We start from the raw sequence: 22,932 nt of genomic DNA on the forward strand, positions 1-22,932 counted from the left end.
TAGATATGACGCAGCCACAACTTGATGGCGTCACTCCCAAAGCAGCAGGAGAGATTAAAGCTCACTGGGTCAGACGGAGGGATGGTCAGTCCTCATACATTTATAATGCTTTCCTAATAGTGACATGAGGCAGAGGCCAAAATGGCCATATGATATTGCAATTAGTAGCTGCATATTCAATGCAAAGAGCAGCGTGTGTACTTCTTTCAACATGTTAAGTAGTCCTTGGCAGCGCTTGAAAGACGTCAACGTCATGCAGAGCATGACATGAGTGTTTCTAAGTGTGCGCGCGTGTGTGTGTGTGTGTGTGCGCGCGCGCACGCCAGCCTGCCTGCAGTTCCTGGCTTTTGTAAAGGCACCGGGAAGCTGGAGCCGTCCAGCCAGGCATGCCTGCGCAGTGTAACCAAGGCTGACTGGCTGACCTCAGACTGTGTGGGCCCTGTAGCCCAAGATGAAGGAGCTTTTTCATAGACGCAGGAACAGGAGGTATCGCCTTCCCCTCTTAGCAGCGGCACGCATTCATGCCAGACACAATGCGTTATTATTGGTTTTGAATTGAAATGTTAATTTCAGGGGAAACTGGGCCCGAGAGCTCATTTCTCATTTTTCCCCCTCGGCTGAAGCTTTTGACACGAGGAGAGTTTCAGCCCTCGCCTCTCCTCGAGTTCCGAGTAGCAAAGACTCAGCGGCCTTTGAAGGTCCACTGTGTCAAATGTTTGAAGGAAGCCTGCCTGAGAGCGTGTTTGGGTAGTTAGGCCGCTGTCAGGCCGCTTCCTTGACAAATGCTGGTGCGAGATGACCGCTGACGAGGAGCCCGAAGACTCTTATTGCTCTGTGTATGCATGCGAGAACTGTTCTATGCGTGGGTAAACCAAATGACTTTTATAGCGCTGCCAGTATAGACTTTTATGAATGTATCGATGGCAGCGTGTTCCGGTTTTTAACGATCTAAAAAGCATAAATCAAGCCAAATTTGACTCGCTGGACGTTGGCAGCAGGCCGCTGTGGTGCCGGAGCGGTTACACTCGAAGCGACTGCGAAGGCTGAAACCTGAGAGACAAGTGTCCATAACCAGTCAGGCGGTCACTATTGATCCTGTGGGGTGGGGGGGAGGGGTCTTTGAGGAGAGGTTGGTGCTCGGAGCTCGGCCGCAGCTCAGCACTCACACAGAAACCAGCGCGTCAGCAGACCCCCGCAGATCTATATATTAAAACTGCATAATCAAATTGTTTACGCAACCGTTTAGCACGTCGCTCCCGGATCGGGCCGCCGCGGGCCAGAACCGACCACCGCAGAGCCACTGGCCGTCCTGGGCAGCAACAAAGTGGAGCCGTAACTAACGGCGATTAAAGGAATATTGATGGCCGGTGACACGCAGCATCCTGTAGGAAACACACACAAAAAAAAAAAAAAAAATGCCATTTGGTCAAATAGCTGCAATAATTAAGTATATGAGGGCGAGTCAATTTTATCCGCCGCTTTTTATTTGAATCGATTATTGAGTAAAGTGGCCGAGCCTCAGAGAGCATTACTGCTGAGCAGGGTGTTGATTTCGTACCTCGAGTAACTGCGGCCAAGTTACACGGGAGCAGCTCACAGTGGTGGTGGTGGTGGTGGGGGGGGGGGGGTGTGTGTGTGTGTGTGTGGGGGGGGGGGGGGTGCGAGGCTCAGAAGAACACTGCAGCAGAACCACAAGTAACACAAGCACAGCAGCAAAACAGAAGAAAAAAAAAGTGCTTTTATGAAAAAGATCATAATATATGAGCTGGAACTCCAATAGTCGTCCCCCACCACCCGCCCCCCGGAGACCAACATTCACTCTGCTGGGGAATATTTCCCACCAGGGATTGACAAGCATTAGCCAAGGCAGAAATAATGAGTTTTGGCCGTGTAAAAACAACAAAAAAAAAACCTTGGCACATTGAATGTGATACCTTGGTTAATAATAAACTTGACCGTTTGGAAGCTTCTCTCCCGCTTGATTGATTAAACATTAACCAGGTGGAGCTGGGATATTTCTTATTAATCACAGGTGGCACCGACTTAACTGTGCGAGCGTGGGGTTGGCCAGGCAAAGACAACCACACACACACACACACACACGTGCGCACACACACTGAAAGGAGTATGAAATTATGTAACAGCAGCATATGCTGCTCAGTGGAAGCTTTAAGCTGATTGGCGATGCTGTTTTCATGCTGCAGGACCCAGAGGGAGTGGAGCATTTAACCCTGCCAGCGCAATTGAGTTTAACACACACACACACACACACACACACACACACACACACGTGTGCACACATATGGACACACATCTCCATATCAAACAGCACATTGTGGGAATTGCCATGACCTAATTGCATCTCTTATCTTGCATTCGATTACACATTTCTCAGAGGAAGCTGACCCCCCCCCCCCGTCCCCCCCACCCCATCCCGCCCCCCCCCCTCTTCCCGTCCTCTCTGCCGACAACAACATGTCCAGTAAGAAAAGCAACCTTGACTAAAGCACAGAGTATTTTACGAGTGGGTGGCAGAGCTGTGATGTGGAGCAGTTAGATTTGCAGCAGCAGCAGCAGCAGCAGCAGCAGCAGCAGCAGCAGCAGCAGCGGCAGCTCCAGCTCCAGCTCCAGCTCCAGCTCCAGCCAGACTGAAGCTCTATCTATCAGTGACTCTCTGTTTCCCACAGTGGCTGCATGCGATCGTCCCTCCAGTATGGTCACTGGATGTTCAGCCGCTGGGAACAACAAGTGTTACTTTGATGTGTGGTTGATGTGGGTGGCTGGTGTCCACAGCTACAGTACCACGGTCCTGGGCCCGACTCTGACTGACCACTGAAATAGCTGTGTTATTCTCGCTGTAACTACAGGTGACCTGAAGAGGCTTTATGAGGGGAGTGACGGAGCGGACGTCCTCTGAGCGGCTCGGCTGATGAGTGATGTGCGTGCGGCCGGACTGACGGACGGCTTTCACAAAGCAGAAAAACACAAAAGCAAAGGATTCAACAGCTTCAGGGTTGTCCTGACGCATCAGCTGTCATCGTGTGATGTGGGTGGCGGTCCGAGCGCGCGTTGGGGTGTGGGTGGGGGTGGGGGGGGGGGGGGCGATGGGGGTGCGCTAGCTTACGGCATCACACAGGTGCCCTTTTCACTCGCAGGCCGAAAATGACAAATTCAATAAAGTCAAGACACCTCCTCTGACGCACCTATGGAATCAGAAGCACCTGACAGGAGGCTGAAGGGCTCTTCCCTCGCCGCTCTGACACCCCGTCGTGACGTTCCGTATCAATATCTCCCTGCTCGGCGCCGGCTCTGGAATATCTTTCCATCTCACTAGCATGCTTTGACACGGTGAGAAGGAATAAGAATATGTGTCAGAGGTTGTGGGACTGGAGGTAAGAGCCCCACGAGGAAATTGAATCTTTGAGATGACATTAGCAGAGAGTGTCTCCGACTGTGTGTGTGTGTGTGTGTGTGTGTGTGTGTGTGTTTGAGCCGCGCAGCTTGAGTGGCCTGGCTAGGGTTACCCAGCCTAATTCTGATGGTGAAAGGGCCACAATCAGCCTACTTAATCTTGAAGCTGTTCTTTAAAACCAGAGAAAGACGATCTGTCTCTATTCTACTGTACAAAACAAGGGAACATGTGATTCGCTGTGAAATGGAAATGCACATTAAATTAAATTTGCCCTGGGGGGCCAATAAGGACGAGGCTCTGCCGCAGGTTTTCCCCTCCGATAACAAAAAACACGTTCGAGAATTAGCATCACAATCGGCTAAATGTCCTCTTGTAGCAAAAGCCCGGCCTCGTCATTTCACCGGTGATAGTAATAATTGGGAGTTGGGGGGCGAAGATAGAGGGCGCTCTGTGCATCTGACAAGCCCTCAGTGTACGTTGATTAGCAGCCTGAAGGTTCCCAGCCAGTGGAGGAGGGAACCAGCAGGCGTCGGGCCAACTGCCACCACCATGTGGCCTCAGAATCAGACTTTGCTTTGGTTTGTACGTTACACGAGGACCTCACATCAAGGCTCCCACCTGTTTGTCTGGGTGCTCGTTCCACACAATAGGTCATGAAATGCAATATGGGCCCGGGGGTCTTTCTGTCTCACCGCACAAAGCCAAGGAGTGGATGGGCTGCGAGATAAATGAGGCTCCCATATTGCTGCGCCGTAAATAATAAAAAATAAATAAATAAACCATGCAAAGAAAGTCTTGAAAGTCTCATAAGATCAGAGTACAACTTGAATGGAAAACAAACAGAGGCAGAAGGAAGAGAGGGGGGGAAAGTGTCTGGTTTTCCCGACAGGACGGACGCTTCCTTCAAGACTTTGATTGCTCGACTGTGATAGCTGTGAGAGTGAGCAGGCTGAAAAAAAAAGTTGTGTTCCGTGTTTGTACTTCCAATCTGGAGGTCTTGTCTTCCACCAGCTGTGTACACGCTGCGGAAAAAGAGCCTCCATTTTCCACAGGAAGCTCGACGGGAGCCGCGGGAAGACGAAGGCAGCGTGGAGCAGCGAGGGGGAAAATGACAAGGCCGCTCCAGGGCGAGGCTTTTGTGTAAAATACAAAACCAACCATCACTTTTGTGTAAAATAAACAAATAGAATTACAGGGCATGTGTAATTCTACACAGGGGCAAATTAAAGGCAGCACCAAAAACGAGCATTACGGGGGGGGGGGGGGGGGGGGGGGAAACACGTCTGCATAAAATATATGGCGTGCAGGAAGAAATCAAAACAACAAAATAATAAAAGCGACAATTAAAAAAAAACCAAATCTTTCAGGATTAACGATGCTATCATTGGCTGCAAAATATGCAGAAAGTTTACAAATGTTTAGTTGAGGAGATCTGGACCATCAGTTCTCACCTGAAGAGGGATCAGAACTTGAGAGACACCAGTGTGAAGGCACCAAAGGGTCTCTGTTCATGTCCGGAGGAGGTCCGTGAGTCCGTCCGTCCGTCCGTCCGTCACCTGTGTTGCTGTGACTGACAGTGCAGGCAGGTGCGGCACCAGTGAATGACAGACAGCTAAATGAGACTTCCCATTGTTCTGAGCGGCTCTTTGATCTGCTCGCGGTGGGCCAGAACCTCAGCGGGGCGTCCCAGCCGGGGCCCCAGGCTACAGTTTGTATCGACTCGGGGGGTGAAGGCAGGATGGAGGAGGTGGAGGGGGTGGTGGTGGTGGGGGGGCGGGGGGTTCTTCTCCAGAGCACCTCTGAGGAGCTCCGTCTCCAGTGGACCCAGACAGCCACACGAGCTGGAAGAACGAGGAATGTTAAGCAAAAGCTGCTGTTGGTGGCTCAATTTTTTTCTTTTTTTTTTTTTACACCCACACACACAAACTATATATGCATATGTATATACAGATTATATGAATATGAGGACATGTTTAATAGTTTTGCTTTGACAGTTTTGTGTACAGGACAAAACGAATCAGTTTGTCCTAATTTCCTGGATGACTGCTGAATGTTTGCAGTTGTAATATTTAGAATTTGTGTGAATAATTATCCACAACCTTAAAAAAAAAAAAAAAAAAAAGTCACTTGTAAAGAAACAATTGAATCACTCTCACAGCAATGACTGCATACTTACACAAACGTTCAGATGGAATTAAGCGGAGATGAATGCTGTTATTTTTTCGTGGCGGCTGTGCATATGGCCCCTTACTTAAAGCGCGAGCCCTTTAATGAACCTTCAAGTGTACAGTGAGTGGACAGGAGTGGCTTCCAGCTAAAGAGAGCAATGCTTCTTTCTGATGGCTCCCATCCTCCGCAGCAAACGACCATCAAGCAATTACGGCCAGAGATAAGGATGAGGGAAAAGGCAGCGCTGAAGTATATGTTCAGAATAAATCTGTGTGTGTGTGTGTGTGTGTGTGTGTGTGTGTGTGTGTGTGTGTGTGTGTGTGTGTGTGTGTCCGGGTTAGCGCTCAGAGCCCAGCACATGGCCGTTCCACAGAGAAGTGCGGTGTTGCTGCAGAGCAGAACCGGACCGGCGGTGACCGCGTGGAGCCTCCTCAGTCCGAGCTGCGCTGCTGCAGCAGGAGAAAGAAAGGAAGACAGGAGTGAGAGAGACGCCGCTGCGGGGAGCCACAGTGGAAGAGATCAATTGTACACATTTCTGCCACCTGAGATTCAAGTGTTTCTGTAATGCAGCACGGCTCAATCGATACGTCAGCGAGGAAACGAGAAGGCAAGAAGAGCCCGAGCAGGCCACGCTGAGCGCCGCGAGACAACACGCGGAGTTACTGCTGGTGCCGGTGACTCCGCTTCCAGCTGGAATGCCCACCACACACACACACACACACACACACACACACACACACACACACACACAGATCATTATTATTTTTGCATTTAAACCCTATTTATCCAGAGTGTAAATTTAATAACGTAAAACAAAATAATTACTAAAATAATTAGGCATTTTTACTACAATGAAGTACTACTAATTATTATTATTATTATTATTATTATTATTATTATTATTATTATTATTATTATTACTATCATTATTATCATCATCATCATCATCATCAATAATAATAATAATAATAATAATAATAATAATAATAATAATAATAATAATAATAATAATAATAATAATAATAACGACTCTTTGAACGAAGCCCTATTTATTTTCCTCTCCTCCGCGGGACTCTTTTGGATTCGGCGTGCACGCGGATGTCGGGCAGCAGATGTGATTGTTAAAAAGAAAAACACTCGCTGTGGGCAAGCATCATTTAGTCCCGACATCCTGAAATATAAAACCTAAATATTGGGGATTACGGCTTTTGTTGAAGAGAGGAGAGCAGCCCGCCGAGGACGCCGAACGCAGATGAGCAGATCATGTACTGCAGGAGGTGCAACGATGTGTTAAATTAAATGCAGCTGTTGAAATAGAAAAAAAAAGGGGTGAAGAAATTCAGGTTGAATAAAAAGAAAAGAAAAATCAAGGCGAACGTCTTCAAAGCCGTCAAAAGTTTTTTTTTTTTTTTTTCTTTTCTTCTTTTTTGCGTCCTCCGGATAAACGTGTGATCGTTTTCACAAGTTCTTTTTAAGGCTTTGCGACAATTAACCGCTGCGCTCTTCATCAGACTTCATCACTTTGGGCCCACATCTAATTAATGCTCGTGCTGAATTTGCGCCTGCTTGACTTTGGTGTAAAAGGCGAGACAAGATGTGCGACCTGCTTTGTTTTCCTGTTATTGGAACAATCTGGTGAAGCTGAATAAATAAGCGTCGAGGAAGGTCCCTTTAATCCTGCGCGTAACTGCGGCTTTAATCTGCACCGATTCCAAAGTCTTTCAGCGGAAACCGTGATAGTAAACCGCGACCGTGGTTCGAATTAAAGACCAGGAAGAAGCCGACGGCTGCCGTTTCTAAGGCAATAAAGAGCTGCGGTGGCTGCACTGGTGCCAAAAGATGCATTATTTTCCTAAAGCTAATCTTTGAGCTCTTCAATGCACAACAAAGGGAGCGTAGAGGGAATAAAAACACACACAAACACACATTTAATGTTTTCTTTTGGAAAATTGATGTATTTGATTATTAGAGTAAAGAATTACAGTATCTTAGTTGTTAGTAGGTATTAAAGTGTAGAGAAACTGGACCCATAAAGATCTTCCAACTTTCCAAGAAAGTGCATGTAACAGTCCATAGGTTGTCAAACCCAATATATAATTATATTTATAAAAACACTATCGTATCGTCCCCTGGGCCGTGATGGACTTCTCTTGTGTAAGCTTTATGTACATCTTTCTTCTGAGGGAGGTTTTGTAGTTCCACATCTGAGCTGTATTTACAGAAGCGTCAACACACAACTTTTTGCACTGATGTCAAAGAGGATGCTGGGTCATAGCAGCAATGTGGAAATGCAGCTGAGAGCAACTTAAGAAAAAAAAAGAAAAAGAAAAAGAAAAAGGAAAGTGAAAAATGGAGAATCCTGCACATTTGATTGGTTGCTTCAGTTTCAAAAAACAAACGTTCCCACCGCCGTCCCCAGGAAATATCGGCCAGGCCTCATGTTCCCTTCTGTCTGACTTTCAGCAACAGTAAGAGTGAAAAACCACAACAAGCAGATCAAGAGGGAGGAAGAGCAAAGTAAACACATACGTAGAAAGTTCAATACACTTAAGAGTAAAAAGTAAAGTGTTAACTAAGAAAACTTTTTCTTTTTTTCTTTTTAGAAATGTAGCAAACGTCGATGTTTTGTCTTAAATAAAATAAAGGAAAAATAAAGGTCGACAGGAAAAATGGAACTACCCACTTTATTTAGTCCCTTGCTTGAATTTCAACGTTTTGAGTTGAGGATGGTGCGGAGGAGGTGGGGGGGGGGGGGGGGGGGAGAAAGGGAAGGGGGGGGGCGCGAGAACACAGATGTTAGACCATCTACTGGAGATCAGTGTACATTATTTACAACACGTCTGTTTGCTTATTACAGGGCTAATGCACAACATGAACATCAACAGTTGGGTTATAGCTACTACAGACAGGAAATAACTTAATGCCAAGGTAAGGTTTTCTACCCAGATACTCTAGAAGTTTCAAAAGCACATTTTTTAAGCACCCCATACATACTCATTCTGGCTTTAAAACCACCAACAACAACAACAAAAAAAAAAAAAGTCTAACTGTTAATGCTTCAACTTGGTTTCAAGCAAGGTTATAACCACTAATAAATAAGCTCCTTAAAACTATAACATGTACATTGTACAAAAAAAGCAATTTGTCTTCACACTTATGTTCGTAAAGATTCAACGACGAGCAAAGCAGTTCAGTCGGATGCGTCCCCGTCTCCTTCCTTCTTTCTCTCGTCGTCTGTGTCTACATATGTGTACAATGTGCCATCAGGCGGCTTCACGGGGGGTGGGGGTGGGGGGGGGGCTGGGGGCGCACAACAGGGAGGACGTGCACTCTTAACTGGTGACAATTTCTTTGTTGTCCTCCATGAAACGAGTGAACCGGAAATGGCCGCCGTTCTCCGTGTTGGCCATTTTCTCCAGGCCGGCCAGAGCGGCGTTGGGCTCCATGCTGTGCAGCTTGTCCAGGCTGCCGGTCAGACCACCGATGGGGGAGCTCCCACCGTTGCCCACGCTGCCCGCTAAGGGTGGGATGCCTCCATTCTGGATGACGGAGATCTCGTTTGTCTTCATCGCCAGGCCGCTGGAGAAGGCCGCAGCGTACTGGTTCCAGAAACTGGCCGGGTCCCCGTGGTTCGCCCTCGACGCCATGTCCTTCTGGAATATCTCGGGAAACTTGACTGGGTTGGTGCCCAGGAAGGCCATTGGTCCGTCCACGGACAGCCTGCGGCCTCGTCTGGCAGGAGCGCTGTTCCACATGTGCGTGCCCATGTGGACCTGCACAGAGAGACAGAGCAGGGAGGAATACAAAGAGGAGGGAGGAGGAGGAGAGGCAGGGCAAGGAGAGGGATGAAAATTAGTGATGTTTATAAACTTGCCCACAAGAGCTGCACATGAGATGATGCAATGGAAAAAATAATAATAATGATGCTGCTAGACTCCAAATTAAAATAGCTTCACACCCAGTGCGCAGTGAACTGGTTGGTTGTCTGTACTGTGAGAAGTAGACTGGCATGGTGCAAACATCCTTTTTTGGCAAGGCTGATGCATGCTGTATAATCTAAACCTTCATTTGCACATCTCACAGGGCTCTGGGGGAAGATACACTCCCTGCTTTCATTGTGCTGACTGATATCACGTGTGACATTCCTGTACTGCCAATGCAACGACACAGGCGCAGCTTTTTGCAATTCTGTTCTGCTTTTCATTATACTGAAAAAGTAAAATTCTAACAGCAAAATTATTTATTGACTTTTTTGAGATTGGTCAGTGTTTTTTTTTTAAAAAGTTGTGTTTTGGCCTTTCATGGGATAGCTACACAACTAAAAGTGAAAGACCAAACTGTTAATATTTTAGTCATATATATATATACATTTATATATAGCGAAAAATCATCTCTCACTAAGATTCAATAGCAAAAGTTTTCTCTCGTACCTTGAGGTTTCCTTTGGTGGTGAAAGCCCGACCACAGATGGTACAGGCGAAGGGTTTCTCCCCTGTGTGGGTTCGCTCATGGATCTGCAGAGCACTGGAGGAGGAGAAACACTTGCCGCAGGTGTTGCAAAAGTGTTGCTTCGGCGTCCTGCGCGGGGGTGCGGCAGAAAGCACAGGGGAGGTGGCGGCCGAAGAGCTGACAAAGCCGGTGGGTGGATCCTTGTTTTCTTGATGCAGGCCATGGAAGAAGCCGTTGACCTCCGGTTTGCCGAGAGAGCCTACAGAGAGGAGGGAGGGTGTCGGGCTGGAAGACAGGCTGGTGTTTGAGGGCTCGAAGAGCTGCGAGGGCAGATCTCTCATCTGATGGGTCAGCATGTGCTGCTTGAGATTGCCCTTAGTGGAGAAACCCCTGTTGCAAGCGGTGCAAATAAACGGTCGTTCTTTGGTATGGCTTCGATAGTGGATGTCCAAGGCACTCTGACAAGCGAATGTCTTCCCACAGATATCACAAGACGTGTTCTTGCTGATGCTTCGCTCACGGAATGGAAATATCATGCCAAGGGACTCTTTTGAGGGGTTGACAGATGTCAGGTCCAGGGCTCCTATGTTGGAGGGGTGTGAGTGCAAGAGGCCTACACCGGTGTGCTCAAAGGATAAGGCCCTATGGTGCCTTTCTTCAAGGCTCGGGGATTTGCGCGGTTGCAGTTGCAAGCTGGTGGGGGATGGCGCCTGCATGGAGGAGGTAGATTCTGACACAGCTGGACTCCCGGCGCTTTGGCTTTCAACATCCCCTCCCAGAGACGAGGAGTCGTTGGTGAGACAATCCCCTTCCGCTAAACCGTTGGCCATGGCCTTTGCTTGTAGCTCATTGATTTCATTGCCGTGTACATGATGCTCACTGTTTTTCTCCTGGCCGTCAGAAGTCATGTCAGTTGGGGACGGCGAGTCGCACAGACTGTCGTGCGACGCGTCGGCCGACCTGGGCGTGTCTGGAATGCTGCTGTCCGGGCCTTCCTCCATTCCTTCCATGTTGTCGTCGGAAAAGTTTTCCATGTCATCAAAGTTTCTTTCCTCAAAGGAGCCGGTGTCAGAGACCATGGACTCGGGGTAGCTCTCCGGCAGTGGGGTGTTGGGGATGTGGCCGACCATGTGCATGCGTATATGCTGCTGTAGCACCACAGCATTTGTGAACTTCTTCTGACAGATAGGGCAGGAGTGTTGGACTCTCAGGGGGGGCATGGCCCTGTGGACGCTGTAGTGGGTCTTCAGGTTTCCCTTGGTGGTAAACGCCCTGCCGCAGACTTTGCATTTAAACGGTCTCTCCCCAGTATGAGTGCGATAGTGCATCTTCAAAGCACTGTGACAGCTCAACACCCGGTGGCAAATGACACACTCATTTGGATCTGTCACTTTCCTGTCAATGTTCTCCACAAGCTGCTGCAGCTTGGAGGTCTCTGATCCTTGGAGAGGATCGAGGATGCCGCCAAAGGGGAACTTGGCCTTGAATTGATCGGACATGAGAGGCATGAGCGGGTTGGTCATCATAGGTGGGCTATTAGACGTTGCGTACTCAGCAATGCTCTCTGAGGCACAGCTCACGTTTGTCATCAAGCCCACCAGGTGGCTGCCTTCTTCAGTTTTCCCATTTGAGGTAGGCAGAGTTGCACCTTCGCCATCGTCGGCCACTCCGTCCGTACTTTTAGTCGAGGGCTCGGCAGCACCCGAGTCACTCTTTGCAGTGACAGGAGGGTTTGTTATGGCTATCGAATGGTCCTCTTTCTTGATGAAATGTGGCAGGCTTGGCATGGTTGGTGGCAGCAGCATGCCGACTGAGGAGGTCAAAGTGGGCAAAACCGGTTTGCTGTCTAGCCAGCTTGTGACAGGCTTCTCAGGGGGCATAGACATGCCATATGGAATGCCGGTGCTTGTTGGTATATTGTCTAAATGCTCGGGAACAGGATAGGGGTTCATCTGGATATGTGGGTATTTCTCCTTGTGACGCTGGAAATGCACCTTGAGATTGCCCCGGGTGGAGAAGCGGTTGCCGCAGATGTTACACTTGTAAGGTCTCTCGCCAGTGTGGGAGCGCAGGTGGATCTGCAAGGCACTGTCGCTTCCGAAAACCTTGCCGCAGAACCTGCACTTATGCTTGAAGAACGCCTCATCCGAGCTGCTCTTGTGTTCGAACGAGGGGACATTTAGTGGCTTGCTTTTCGTCCGCTGGGCCAGAGCTGCTAAAGAGTTGAGGTCCTCGACAGTGGTGCCAACACTGGGCAGAGAACTGGAGAAGATGGGGTTTCCTGGTGGGGGCTGAGGTAGAAGGGGATTCACCGCAGAGCTCAACAAGCTGCGCATTCCAAATGCTGGCGTGGACGACTTAGCTAATGAGGAGCTGCTGAGCTGAGAGTGGAGGCTACTAATATGATTGGGCATCTTGTCAGAGGGCTGGGCGTTGACTGTCGATGGCCCCAGTGTGCTAACGCTCTGAGATGTCTCACTGCTCGGTTTGGACTGAGGTAGCTGTGCTGCTGCAGCCAGCTGCTTTAGGCTGCTTATACTGGCTGACTGACTAGCCAGGTTCTGTGCAAGGCCTGCGGCTGCAGCCAGCTGTTGGGAGAGATGTGAGCTGAGTGTGGCCAGTGGGCTGGCAGCAGGGCCCATTGTGCCTGGAGCAGAATTTGAGGGCACCTGCAGCTCTGGCGACTGGGAGGCCAGCAGAAGAATCTGATGGCGGATCTGCTCGATGAGTTGAAGCTGGTGAATCTGTTGCTGCTGCAGGGCCAGGAGCTGCTCCATCAGGGCCGGGACCGCCACTCTAGGGCCCCCGGTGGAACGGGCCTCTTGGGAGAATTGGGCCACAGCCACCTTGGTGCTCTGCAGGTTTTCAATGATCACGTTGCTGTTGATCATGGAGAAGTTCCCCAGTTCCGTCAGGCTGCTGAGCTGGGGCAGAGGGACAGAGACGGCTGACGTACCCAGCGCCGGGCCGGCGGTGCTCCTGCCACCGTGGCTGCTGGCTGTGTTGAGGGGGCTCCCGCTCCCTGTGTGGCTGCCTTCCTCCTCCTGACCGCTGCTCATTCCGGAAACATCCACATCCATGGATTCGTCTTTTTCAAGAGGCCCCAAAAGGTCACTGCACTCCGTTTGATCAGTGTTATTAGCTGTGTCATTCATCTGGTCATCGGGATTATGGGGAGGGGACCTGGGCGAGAAAGCTCCGGTGGGGGACGCCGGATTTTCATTCACTATCAGAACTAACTGATTCTTAGTGCAATTCTTCTGGTGCTCCTCAAGATCTGATAGTTCAAAGAATTCAGCGCAGCATCTGCTACAGACGTGGGCGTCTGTCTCTTTGCATGGGGGGTCTTCTGAGCAAAGTTCTGTGTCCCCTGAAAAAAGAGGAAGGAGAGGATTAGTGATTCTGGCGTTTTGCAGCTGAAGACGTGGCTTTTTATCTCCTCCAATTTCATTGTTGTTAATCTTAAGTTAATCAGTTTTATACGTATTCCCTTGATGCGCTCACAAAAAACAAAACAAAACAAAAAACCCAACTGTGATCGAAGGGCAACAATAAGACGGCAGAAATAAGAAAAGGCCTTATTCAGTGCAGTGGCCCCTGATACAAGATAAGAGAGGATACAAAATCAATCGGCGGTACTCAAATTATTGCTTAAAAGTCATCTTTGAAGATGTGCATCTGGATTTCATCAGTGCAACCAAAGGTAATAATTCTCTCCAGATAATCCATCATAATATAGAATAAAGTGAAGCGAGGACATTGGGCCTTAATGAAATTTCATAGAAAGGCATTGATTTCCGATATTCCCCAGCTCTCAAAGTCGACATGTCCACTTGGCGCAAATCAGACATTTGAGGGAATTATTAGACTTTCAATTTGCTGTCAACTTTGCTCATTTTCAGCCGACTATGGACATCTTGGACAGGTTATCTATGTCACTAAACTAATTTGTACCCACTCAGACTGTAGCCGCAGTGAGACATGAGCGACAGCCTGCGGCATTCCAGCTTTTACATGCACACAGTGAACACACACAGAGCCAGAAAAAGACATAAAACATTTAAGAGTTCAAAAAGAAACCGTGACTCATTTAACACATTTTGCTGTCACGACTGCCCTGAAACGTAAGGGGGGGGAAAGAAGATGTTTCACAAAAATCTGAGAAAAGAAATAAAGTCAGACTATATTTATTGTAAATTGAAGTTATCCCATTTTCTTTGGTAAGAATAAATACGCTTGCAAATGTCTAATTAGTAGAAAAGGTCCTTTCCACTTTTAACACAATTAAAATTAAAACAAATCCAAACTCCAAACTCGAGCCCATGGCTGAGCGTGAAAACAAATGCGCTCCAAACTTGACAGAATTGTGGGAAAAGAGCACAAGAAGGCAACAGAGGGCGTGCAATACAGTTGAAGAGGCACAGAGGCAGAAAGTCCTTTTTCACGTGAAAACTCAAAAAGATCAAATTGCAGCGAGTGGGAGATTTTCTCTGAGAAATGTGCCTAAGCAACACTGCAGAGAGTGGAGGGGCTCGACGGCAGCAGCGTGCCCTCAGAGCCACCGCTGCGCCGGAGACTTGCTGCATTCATTCCCCTCTTTGTCACACTAAAATCTCGCTGTTTAACATACAAGCTGATTTACAAATTGCATTTCTCTATGAATCCCTTTCATTGTGGCTGCGGCCCCTCAACACTTTCATCAGGGCCAAGAATTCATTTGCAAATGAAACCCCGGAGAAGTGCAGCCCTGCCCCACAGAGAGACAGGATGCCTTCCCATTGTTCACGCAGCATGGGAGCGGCGGGGATCGTCGGCACAGCCTGGCCCTGCTCATCTCGCTCCACTCAAAGCAGATCCTGTTTAATTCAGGGATTATCTCCCTCAATGTTTCTCTGCTCAGAGACATCAGATAACACAAAGTTGCCATGACAGTAAACCCTGGCCCTCACACCACCAAACCATGCAAACAGGGAAGATTCAACTTTAATGATAACTTTTCATGGTGAGCTCCCACCCCCCCCCCACCCCCCCCACGCTGCTGCTCCCGCCCGGCTGCATCCAGGACTGCTCGCCCTCTTTTTCTTTTTTCTTTTCTTTTTTTTTTTTTTTTTTTAACAGCATTTGATTTATAGTGTGAGAAATGTGTGAACTAAGTAAACAGCTTCTCTTTACTTTTTAACGCAAAGTGCACACAAATTAGTTTGAAGAAAATCCAGTCATGTAACAGTGCAGAATAAAAATAAGACGCGCACACACACACACACACACACACACACACACACACACACACACACTTGTGAACTGAACTCTAACCTGAAGACATTTTTTTGATAACTTCTCAAAGATGCTGAATAAATACATGACCAAACTAAAATCTCCTTTGTATAAAATACTTATTAAAATATTTACACACGCACGTGTTTGCAAGCAATAATCATCAGTCATACAAAGCAAAAAAAGAAATAAAAGATATATCTAATCATGCAATGAAATACATAATGTATATTTAAAATATATGCACAGCCTTCTGTCCAAATCTGACTCGATAGTCATTTAAAATTAAGGAATGGAGAATTTCATCTTTTGCAAAAATTTTCAAAATGAAATAAATATTTTTAAATTTAAAAGAGGAAGACTTCTGATTTGTTTAACGCTATTTAAAAAAAAAGTATATTTTGCTGCCTCACAACTGGAGACAAAAGTTTGGGTTAAAATTGAAGGATTCAATGGCAACCGTACTTTTCTAAAGGTTAAAAAAATATATGTGTCTTTATACTGCAAAAAGTAAGCAGAGGTACCGAGCGGCTTGAGCGCTTGAGGGAGAGCGTTTTTCACTCTGCACGTTCACCAAAAGAAAGGAGGAAAACTAAATGAATGCATGGCTTCAAATCCACTGTCCAGACAAGAGCTTGTATAGTAAACAGCACAGATCCTGGCATTAGGCTTAATTCCCGAAATAGCGAGGATTAACTTCGAATTAAAATTAAGAATTAGCCAAGCCGGAATAAAGATGGGAGTCTGTAAAACTTCCATCTTTATGAAGAGCACAATAAGCGGCGCAACAAGGCTGAAGGGCGTCGGGAGAGACAAAGAGCAGAAGGACAGAGTCTCAAAGAGGTCGACCAAAGTCTGAGTGTGAGAGGCAGGAAAGCGAGGTTTAGTATTTAGAAAAATAATAATAGTAAGAAGTAATAAAGTTGAGCCGAGCTCTGAGAGATCCTACATTATTTTTTCGCAGTGGGGTGGGGTGGGGGGGGCCTCTGTGAGCCTCTCCACACTTGTAACTTCAGGAGTGTCTCCAGTAGCCCTCAGGACTCATCGTCACTGAACACTAGATGGGGTTTCCACTGAAGCCGCCGTGCTGCTGCGTGGAGTTGAATATCTCGCAGGCTCTGCCCCGGTGACATGCAGCGAGCTCGAGGGGAGGGAGGGCGGAAGGGAAAAAAATGGCAAAGCAAGTCCTCGGGGCTACACCTCGACTCACAACACATAAACACTGGCAAAATGACAACTGCCCTCTCTGTTCAGCGAGAAAGAGGGGGGAGGGGGGAGGGAGGGGGGGGGGGCTGCCCTGCCAATCTGCCCTCTAGGGGGGAGGGGGGAGTGATAGGGGCTGAAAGGGGGATGGAAACAACATTGATAAGGCCTTCACACTCAAACACACTTGAATGATAATAATAAAAAAATGGAAGAGAAAAGCAGCAGCAGCAGCAACGGCCCTGCACGGCTGCTGCTGCTGCTGCTGCTGCTGCTGCTGCTGCTGCTGCTGCTGGGCCGCCTGCAGCTCCGAGCAGCAGGGTCAGTGGCGGGGTGGCCAGGAACACGCTGAGCCCTGAACTCCCATCACTTCCACTCAGAGGGACACTGGCAAAGGTTAAAACAGCCCAACAGCCCCCCCCCCCTCCCCCCCGTGGGGGGGCTCTCGCTCCGCTGCGACCCCCCACAAACTGCGGCCCTTCACCGTCGCCCATGTTCAGCCTTCAGCCTCACACACACACACACACACACACACACACACACAATGACTATCTGTTTTTCCTATTCCGGCAACAGCAAAACGACACACACACACACACACACACACACACACACACACACACACACACACACACTCACTGCCATCACTACTGTCTCAGTTAAATTGCTGCAAAAGCTGAAAACATGCAGCCTTAACAGAAATGACAGACACTTGTGAGAATTGAAGAACTTCCAGCACAAACCTTGAATTGAGCAAAACTACAGTGGAACAAATACACTGACTATATGATTCTACGTCAAGTCGATTCAGTATTTAAAAAGCAGTACAAAGTGAACAAAGTGAACGCACTGGCGAATTAGGTTTTGCATAAATTAGGTTTCTCCAGAGAAACACGTGACAAAGGTTGCAAATTGCGTTTCTACGGCAAGCGGGAATTTTCTTTTTTCTCCTCCTGCTTCCCCTTCCCCCTATTTTTGAAAATTACCTGCACATGCTTTTCATGGGGGCAAGCAACCAAACACAATGTGGCTTTCACAGAATTGAAAAGATTTAATTAAGAGGCCTTGTCCAACAGGTTTGGCCAACGCCTAAAATAAACCCAGTCTCGCTCCAGCATCTTTTCTCAAGTTTACACATCTTCAATTAAAAAAAAAAAAAAATGCTGTCAATTACATTTTATCAGTCTGAGGTGCTCATCATAGATAACGCGGCATTTTTGTTCAGAGTGTTTGCAAATATTTGTCAAGCACCGGAAAAATAAACACATTTTAAGAAAGCCTTTTCCTGGTACAGTAGTGTGTTGGGAAAGTCCAAAAGTCGGTCAACACGAGCGACGCAACGTCCTTTTACGAAACACAACCGTTATTTACGTTTCCCCTCCAGGTCGCCACAGGTTCACTTTTCTTCATTTTCACCCCCTCAACAAATAACTCGTAAATTCGGATTAATTGGAGCGACCGCCGAGACTGCGAGCTTCACGTCGGTACACATTTCTCCAGCTTCAAATTCATTTCTATAAAATTAAGAAATTGTCAAGTTTCGTACCTCTGTCTAGCCAGAATATATTTCACAGGAAAGGGAGTCAAAGTATTATTTTTTTTATTATTTATTTATTTAGCGAGTGAACAAGTTTATGTTTTGGCTGAACGCGCCTGTTCTCTAACGAATAGTCAGACTTATAATTAATCTGAAGGAATAGCTGATTTAGAAGAGGAGTTAATATTTTGTCATGGTTATAGAAATAGCAAGTACGCTACACGCGCGCGTTTGCGTGCGAGGATTCCACAGTCACCAAAGCATAAAGTAAAACGATGGGGTGAGAAAAAGACGCAGCGATATTTGAAGTTGAGTTCCTCGGTGCAATTTCTCGTCTTTTCAGCTGACTTTTCTCCAGCCAGCGTTCAGTTTTCAGGGTGGGGAAAAAAAAACCCCAATCAACAAACGACCGAAAATATTATTATGCTGAAACAGAAAAAGAAAAAAAAACAAAAACAACAACAAGAACCACCCTGGAACGAACGGTTGAAGTTGACAGAGCAGAAGGGAGGGCGGGTGTTCCCAGGGAGGCTGGAGGAGCCGGCAAGCGGCGACAGGGCGCTCCATCCCGGCCAAGCGCACCGTGAGCGACCGCTGAGCGCTGCGCAGCTCCGAGAGAAGCGCAGCCACGACCACTAACCTGCCCTCAAGACATTTACCGAAGGAGGGTTTCGTTTTGAGTCATTCTAAAACTAGAGGGAAAGTTGGGAAAGTTGCAACACAACAACAGGGACGCCGAAATGCCTCTTTTTTTTGTCATTCTTTAAAAAACTAACGAGCCTTTCCGTGGGAAACTCGCCGGGTGGCTTCTTGCGGTGATGATTTTAATTCCTTTGAGGAACAAAAAAAAACAAAAAAACACAAAAAAACAAAACAATAAAACAGCGACAAATCATTGCCGGTTGTTGAAAAGTGGCACCAAAAGCCACTTTTTGTATCGAAGGAGTTTGGATTTACATGGCAACAATAAGCTCAAGTCTAAAGTCCAAGCCGGACTCTCAACTCTCTCCCGCCAGGTTTGGGTCTCGGTCCCCGGCAAAACGGCTCGAAAGGAAGGAGAAGTTGGGGAGAAGCGGCAGGAGAAGCGGCCGCTGGCCGAAGACTCACCATTGTGCTCCGATAAGGGCAGAAGAGGGTCGGACTGGAAGTGTTGCGGCTTCGCTTGTTTCCTCCGCGACATGCTGGTTGGCACATCAGCAGACCAAGAATAAAAAAATGACTACAAAACCCCCTCTCAAAAAATTACGTAAATCGAGCCCCATCCACCGCGCATGTGCCCCGTTATGATTATCAATAATGCTCTGTGATTAATCATACAGGGATGGGAGGAGGGAGGAGGAGGAGGAGGCAGGAGGAGGAGGTGGTGGGGGGGGAGGAGGGGTGGTGGTGGTGGAGGGGGGGGGGCTTCTTTGAAAGGCGATTGGCAACTCGCCAGCCCCCTCCTATTCAAAGCAAGTCTCTTTAATCAATTAGCTCCTGATTTGCTGGGGACTCTTGTCTCTCTCTGCGCTCCCACCCAATGACTTGATCCGGATGGGGAGAAAGGCTGGCTCTCCCCAAACTTCCTGCTTTAACCCCTTCTGTCGCCGCACTCCAGCCTGGGCTTCAGCGCGGGAGCTTCGCGGTGGTCGCCGGGGGTCTGGAGTCGATGCTGCCACACAGCCTCGACAGTCTGAGCCGCGAGCACAGTTTCAAACTCTCCCTCCTCCCCCGCCGCGAACTGCCGCTCAACTCTGAAAAACTCCGCAAACTTTTCTTCCTCTCCTCCTCCTCCTTCTGTACAACTCGGTAGTCCGTCCGTCCGTCCGTCGGTCGGTCGGTCCGTCCGTCCGTGAGTCCTTCCCGCACCAGAGTCGCCGTGCTTCAGCTTCTCTCGCGCGCGTGGCTGAAACTGCAGACAGCTACTCGCTGAAGAGTTTCATTGGCAGCTGCCGGTGCGCGGCGGCAGCGGCGGCAGCAGCGTGTTGTCCGCCCGTGCGTAAAAGGGCACCGTGACGCGTTCGCCCACAGAAAGAGGAAGAAGAGGCGTCCGCGGAGTCTTCCCGACGCTCCCAGTCGAGTTTCATTTGATTGTTACGAGTCGTGAGGGGGCTTCAGTCACCGACACGTTTTCATCACACACGGCATTCCGCGAATAAACAAACTTTGAGGGCCCGAGCAGCGAGCGGGGCAGCGCGCGGAGCCCAGCCCATCGACGACCTGATTGGTCAGCGGGCTGTTCAGTCACACTGCTCTTCACCTCCACCTCCCTCCCCCCTGACACACACACACACACACACACACACACACACACACACACACACACACACACACACACACACACACACACACTACTCACTTCCCCTGAGTGCATCCACACGGTCTGTGCGCTGGTGAAGCAGCGGAGACTGTTGGGACTGTTGATCCGAGCAGCAGCAGCAGCAGCAGCAGCAGCAGCAGCAGCAGCAGCAACAACACGAGCCTGAAAATCTCGCATTATTTTTCTTCCCCAATCACTTCAATTTAGAAAAAAAAAAAACTTTCGTTAAATTAAAAAAAAAACAAAGACAAAACTAAACTAAAGCAACGGTTAAATGAAGCTGTTAAATGTCTATTTTTAAGAAAAGACGAAAGTCATTACAATGTCATTTTAAAATGATGGAGTGAATGGCCTGTTGCGGAATTCCATTTTTTTAATGTATGCAATAATAATAATAATAATAATAATAATAATGAGCTAAAAATTACATTATTATTATTATTATTATTATTATTATTATTATTATTATTATTATTATTATTATTATTATTATTATTATTATTATCATTAGCGATGGGTGAGTCTTCAGTGGGGATGTTTTAAGGGGCAAGAGGTCCCGGGGGAGCAGGGCGCGCGCGCGCCCGCCGAGTCGACAAGATTTATTAGGTGAAAAAGATAAACGAAGCTCTCAGCCGAGCTGATTTTGAGAAATGAAGATAATAACGTGACTATAGGTGATGCCTCGGATGCCATTATTTTTCACTGAATATTTAAAGAGCGGCTGCGGGCGAGATGGATCTGCTCCTCTCTCGTGTCAGTTATCTTTTAGTTTCGACTCGCCTTATTTATTTATTCATGGGAGGAAAGAGGGAGGAAGGAAGAATGGAAGGGGGGGAAAAAAAATCAAATACATCTAATGGCTTTAAGTGATCGACTTATTATTGAAAATACCGACAGAATATATACATATAATTTGGATAGTTGTCGAGACGACAGATGTCCCCCCCAAAAAATAAATAAATAAATAAATAAATAAATAAATAAATAAATAAATAATAAAATTAAAAAAAAATCTGACAGTGTTTGAAATGAAAAAAGAAAAGGAAATGATCATTAACAGGGGAAGTGTGCGTGTGTTCGCGTGTGTGCGCGTCGTTATAGAAGCTCGTGCAATTCCGGGCAGCCAAGTTGAAACTGGTGGGAGAGGAAGAAAAAAAAAAAGAAAAAAAGAGGGGGGTCTGCAATATTGTAATGTCCCGGGCGGGAAAATCAATAGGCAGTTAATTGATGTGAGTGTTGGTGTGAGATTGTAAACAGGCTGATTTGCAGCGCAGCCGAGCGAGAGACGTTTTAAATGGGATTCACTGGGGACGCCGCGCGCGGATACAGTGTTAACAATCACCGTGCTGCTGCTGGATGACACACACGCACACGCACACACACAGGCTGCAGCAACACACTCTCAATGTCACAGTGTGTGTGTGTGGGGTGGAGAGTGTGTGTGTGTGTGTGTGTGGGGGGGGGGGTCATCTTCAATATTATTATTATTATTATTATTATTATTATTTAAAATGTTCATTTTTAAAGATAATGAAAGTCATAAATGCAGCCGACATTTTTGCTGCTTTGTTATTTAGAAAATATTACAATTTTTGTGTTAATTAAAATTAAAATTTGAGTCGAAACGCGTTTAATGTTAAATGGACGTGAAAAAAATATTTTTTATTTCAAATATATATATATATATATTTTTTTAAAATTGAGGTGAACTCAATAGAATTATTATCGATTAATCGAACAATTCTCCTCCCAATTTGTATCGCTTATTATTACGTCAAGCCTCGTGAACGCGCGCGCGCGCGGACTCGCACCGCACGGGTCAGCCGTCATCATTCACAGCCGTCGCCGTGTCGCCGACAGACGCGAGATTGATCCCGCGCCCTGTGGAAACGGAGCGCGCGCTTGGCCGCATAATGTGATGGGATCTCCCGCACGGCGCGAGCACACAGGCCCGCTTCAGCGCGTGACACCCCGCATTCAACACGTGGTGGCTTCCCTCCACTCAGCGACGCCCCGAGAATCACAACGAGCTGCAGCAGAGCAGCAGGCCTTCATCTGGGTCACTGTGTGTGTGTGTGTGTGTGTGTGTGTGTGTGTGTGTGTGTGTGTGTGAAGAGGCACCAATGGTAAAACTTGCAGGAGGTTCTGGGGCTTGAAGTGCAAGTGGAAGATACACAACCACTGCTGCTGTCGTCTGAGTTCTCTCTCTCTCTCTCTCTCTCTCACACACACACACACACACACACACACACACACACACACACACACACACACACACACACAGTTCTAAGTAACATTAAGGGGCCTTAATTCACACTATAGAAACTATTCTTGCATTGTTTTTAAAATCAGGTTGGGTGAAGAAGATTCCGACTTGCCCAGTCGGCCGTGCTGGATGTGCTGCACGTTATATTTTTGATAAACACTTTAGCAACTCCCCCCCAGGCCCCCTACCCCCACCCCCACCCCCACCCCTCCCCCACTTCACCGCCGTCCTTCCCAGTAGGAATATCAAGAAGTGCTCGGCCTTATTAATGGCGCGCTGACGTCTTTCAGAGGGATTAGGAGCCTGATTAAAGGGATTGTTGT

The 22,932-nt window shown here is 47.6% G+C and overlaps 1 protein-coding gene and 1 long non-coding RNA gene across 4 annotated transcripts; both read right to left on the reverse strand.

Moving 5' to 3' along the window:
- Window positions 1-2,827: 2,827 nt before the first annotated feature.
- Window positions 2,828-6,419, reverse strand: LOC142880122 (uncharacterized). Of its 2 annotated transcripts, XR_012925389.1 has the most exons (4): window positions 6,124-6,419; window positions 5,589-6,030; window positions 4,864-5,253; window positions 2,828-4,545 (listed from the first exon to the last, which is right to left on the reverse strand). It is a non-coding gene; the product is annotated as an uncharacterized LOC142880122 (long non-coding RNA). The 2 variants fall into 2 exon arrangements; XR_012925388.1 differs by having other exon boundaries at window positions 4,864-6,030.
- A 1,829-nt stretch (window positions 6,420-8,248) lies between these two features.
- sall1a (spalt-like transcription factor 1a) lies at window positions 8,249-19,710 on the reverse strand. 2 transcript variants are annotated; one of them, XM_076013748.1, is made up of 3 exons: window positions 19,152-19,710; window positions 10,012-13,400; window positions 8,249-9,354 (listed from the first exon to the last, which is right to left on the reverse strand). In XM_076013748.1, exons 1-3 carry the CDS (start codon window positions 19,222-19,224, stop codon window positions 8,914-8,916), a joined length of 3,903 nt encoding a protein of 1,300 aa, XP_075869863.1. In that variant the 5' UTR covers window positions 19,225-19,710; the 3' UTR covers window positions 8,249-8,913. The 2 variants fall into 2 exon arrangements, with proteins under 2 accessions (XP_075869863.1, XP_075869864.1); XM_076013749.1 differs by lacking the exon at window positions 19,152-19,710 and adding an exon at window positions 16,254-16,535.
- Window positions 19,711-22,932: the final 3,222 nt, after the last annotated feature.

Source organism: Nelusetta ayraudi, unplaced genomic scaffold (genome assembly GCF_046127955.1).
Source record: "Nelusetta ayraudi isolate G7.1 ecotype Tasmania unplaced genomic scaffold, CSIRO-AGI_Nayr_v1 ptg000157l, whole genome shotgun sequence".
Lineage (NCBI taxonomy): Eukaryota > Metazoa > Chordata > Actinopteri > Tetraodontiformes > Monacanthidae > Nelusetta > Nelusetta ayraudi.

Coding starts and splice junctions, on each gene's coding strand:
- sall1a (XM_076013748.1), bottom strand. CDS start 19,224: ATGTCGCGGAGGAAACAAGCGAAGCCGCAACACTTCCAGTCCGACCCT. Junction 13,401..19,151: donor GCCCTTATCGGAGCACAATG/GTGAGTCTTCGG, acceptor CTCTTTTTTCAG/GGGACACAGAACTTTGCTCA. Junction 9,355..10,011: donor CCACCAAAGGAAACCTCAAG/GTACGAGAGAAA, acceptor CTCTCTGTGCAG/GTCCACATGGGCACGCACAT.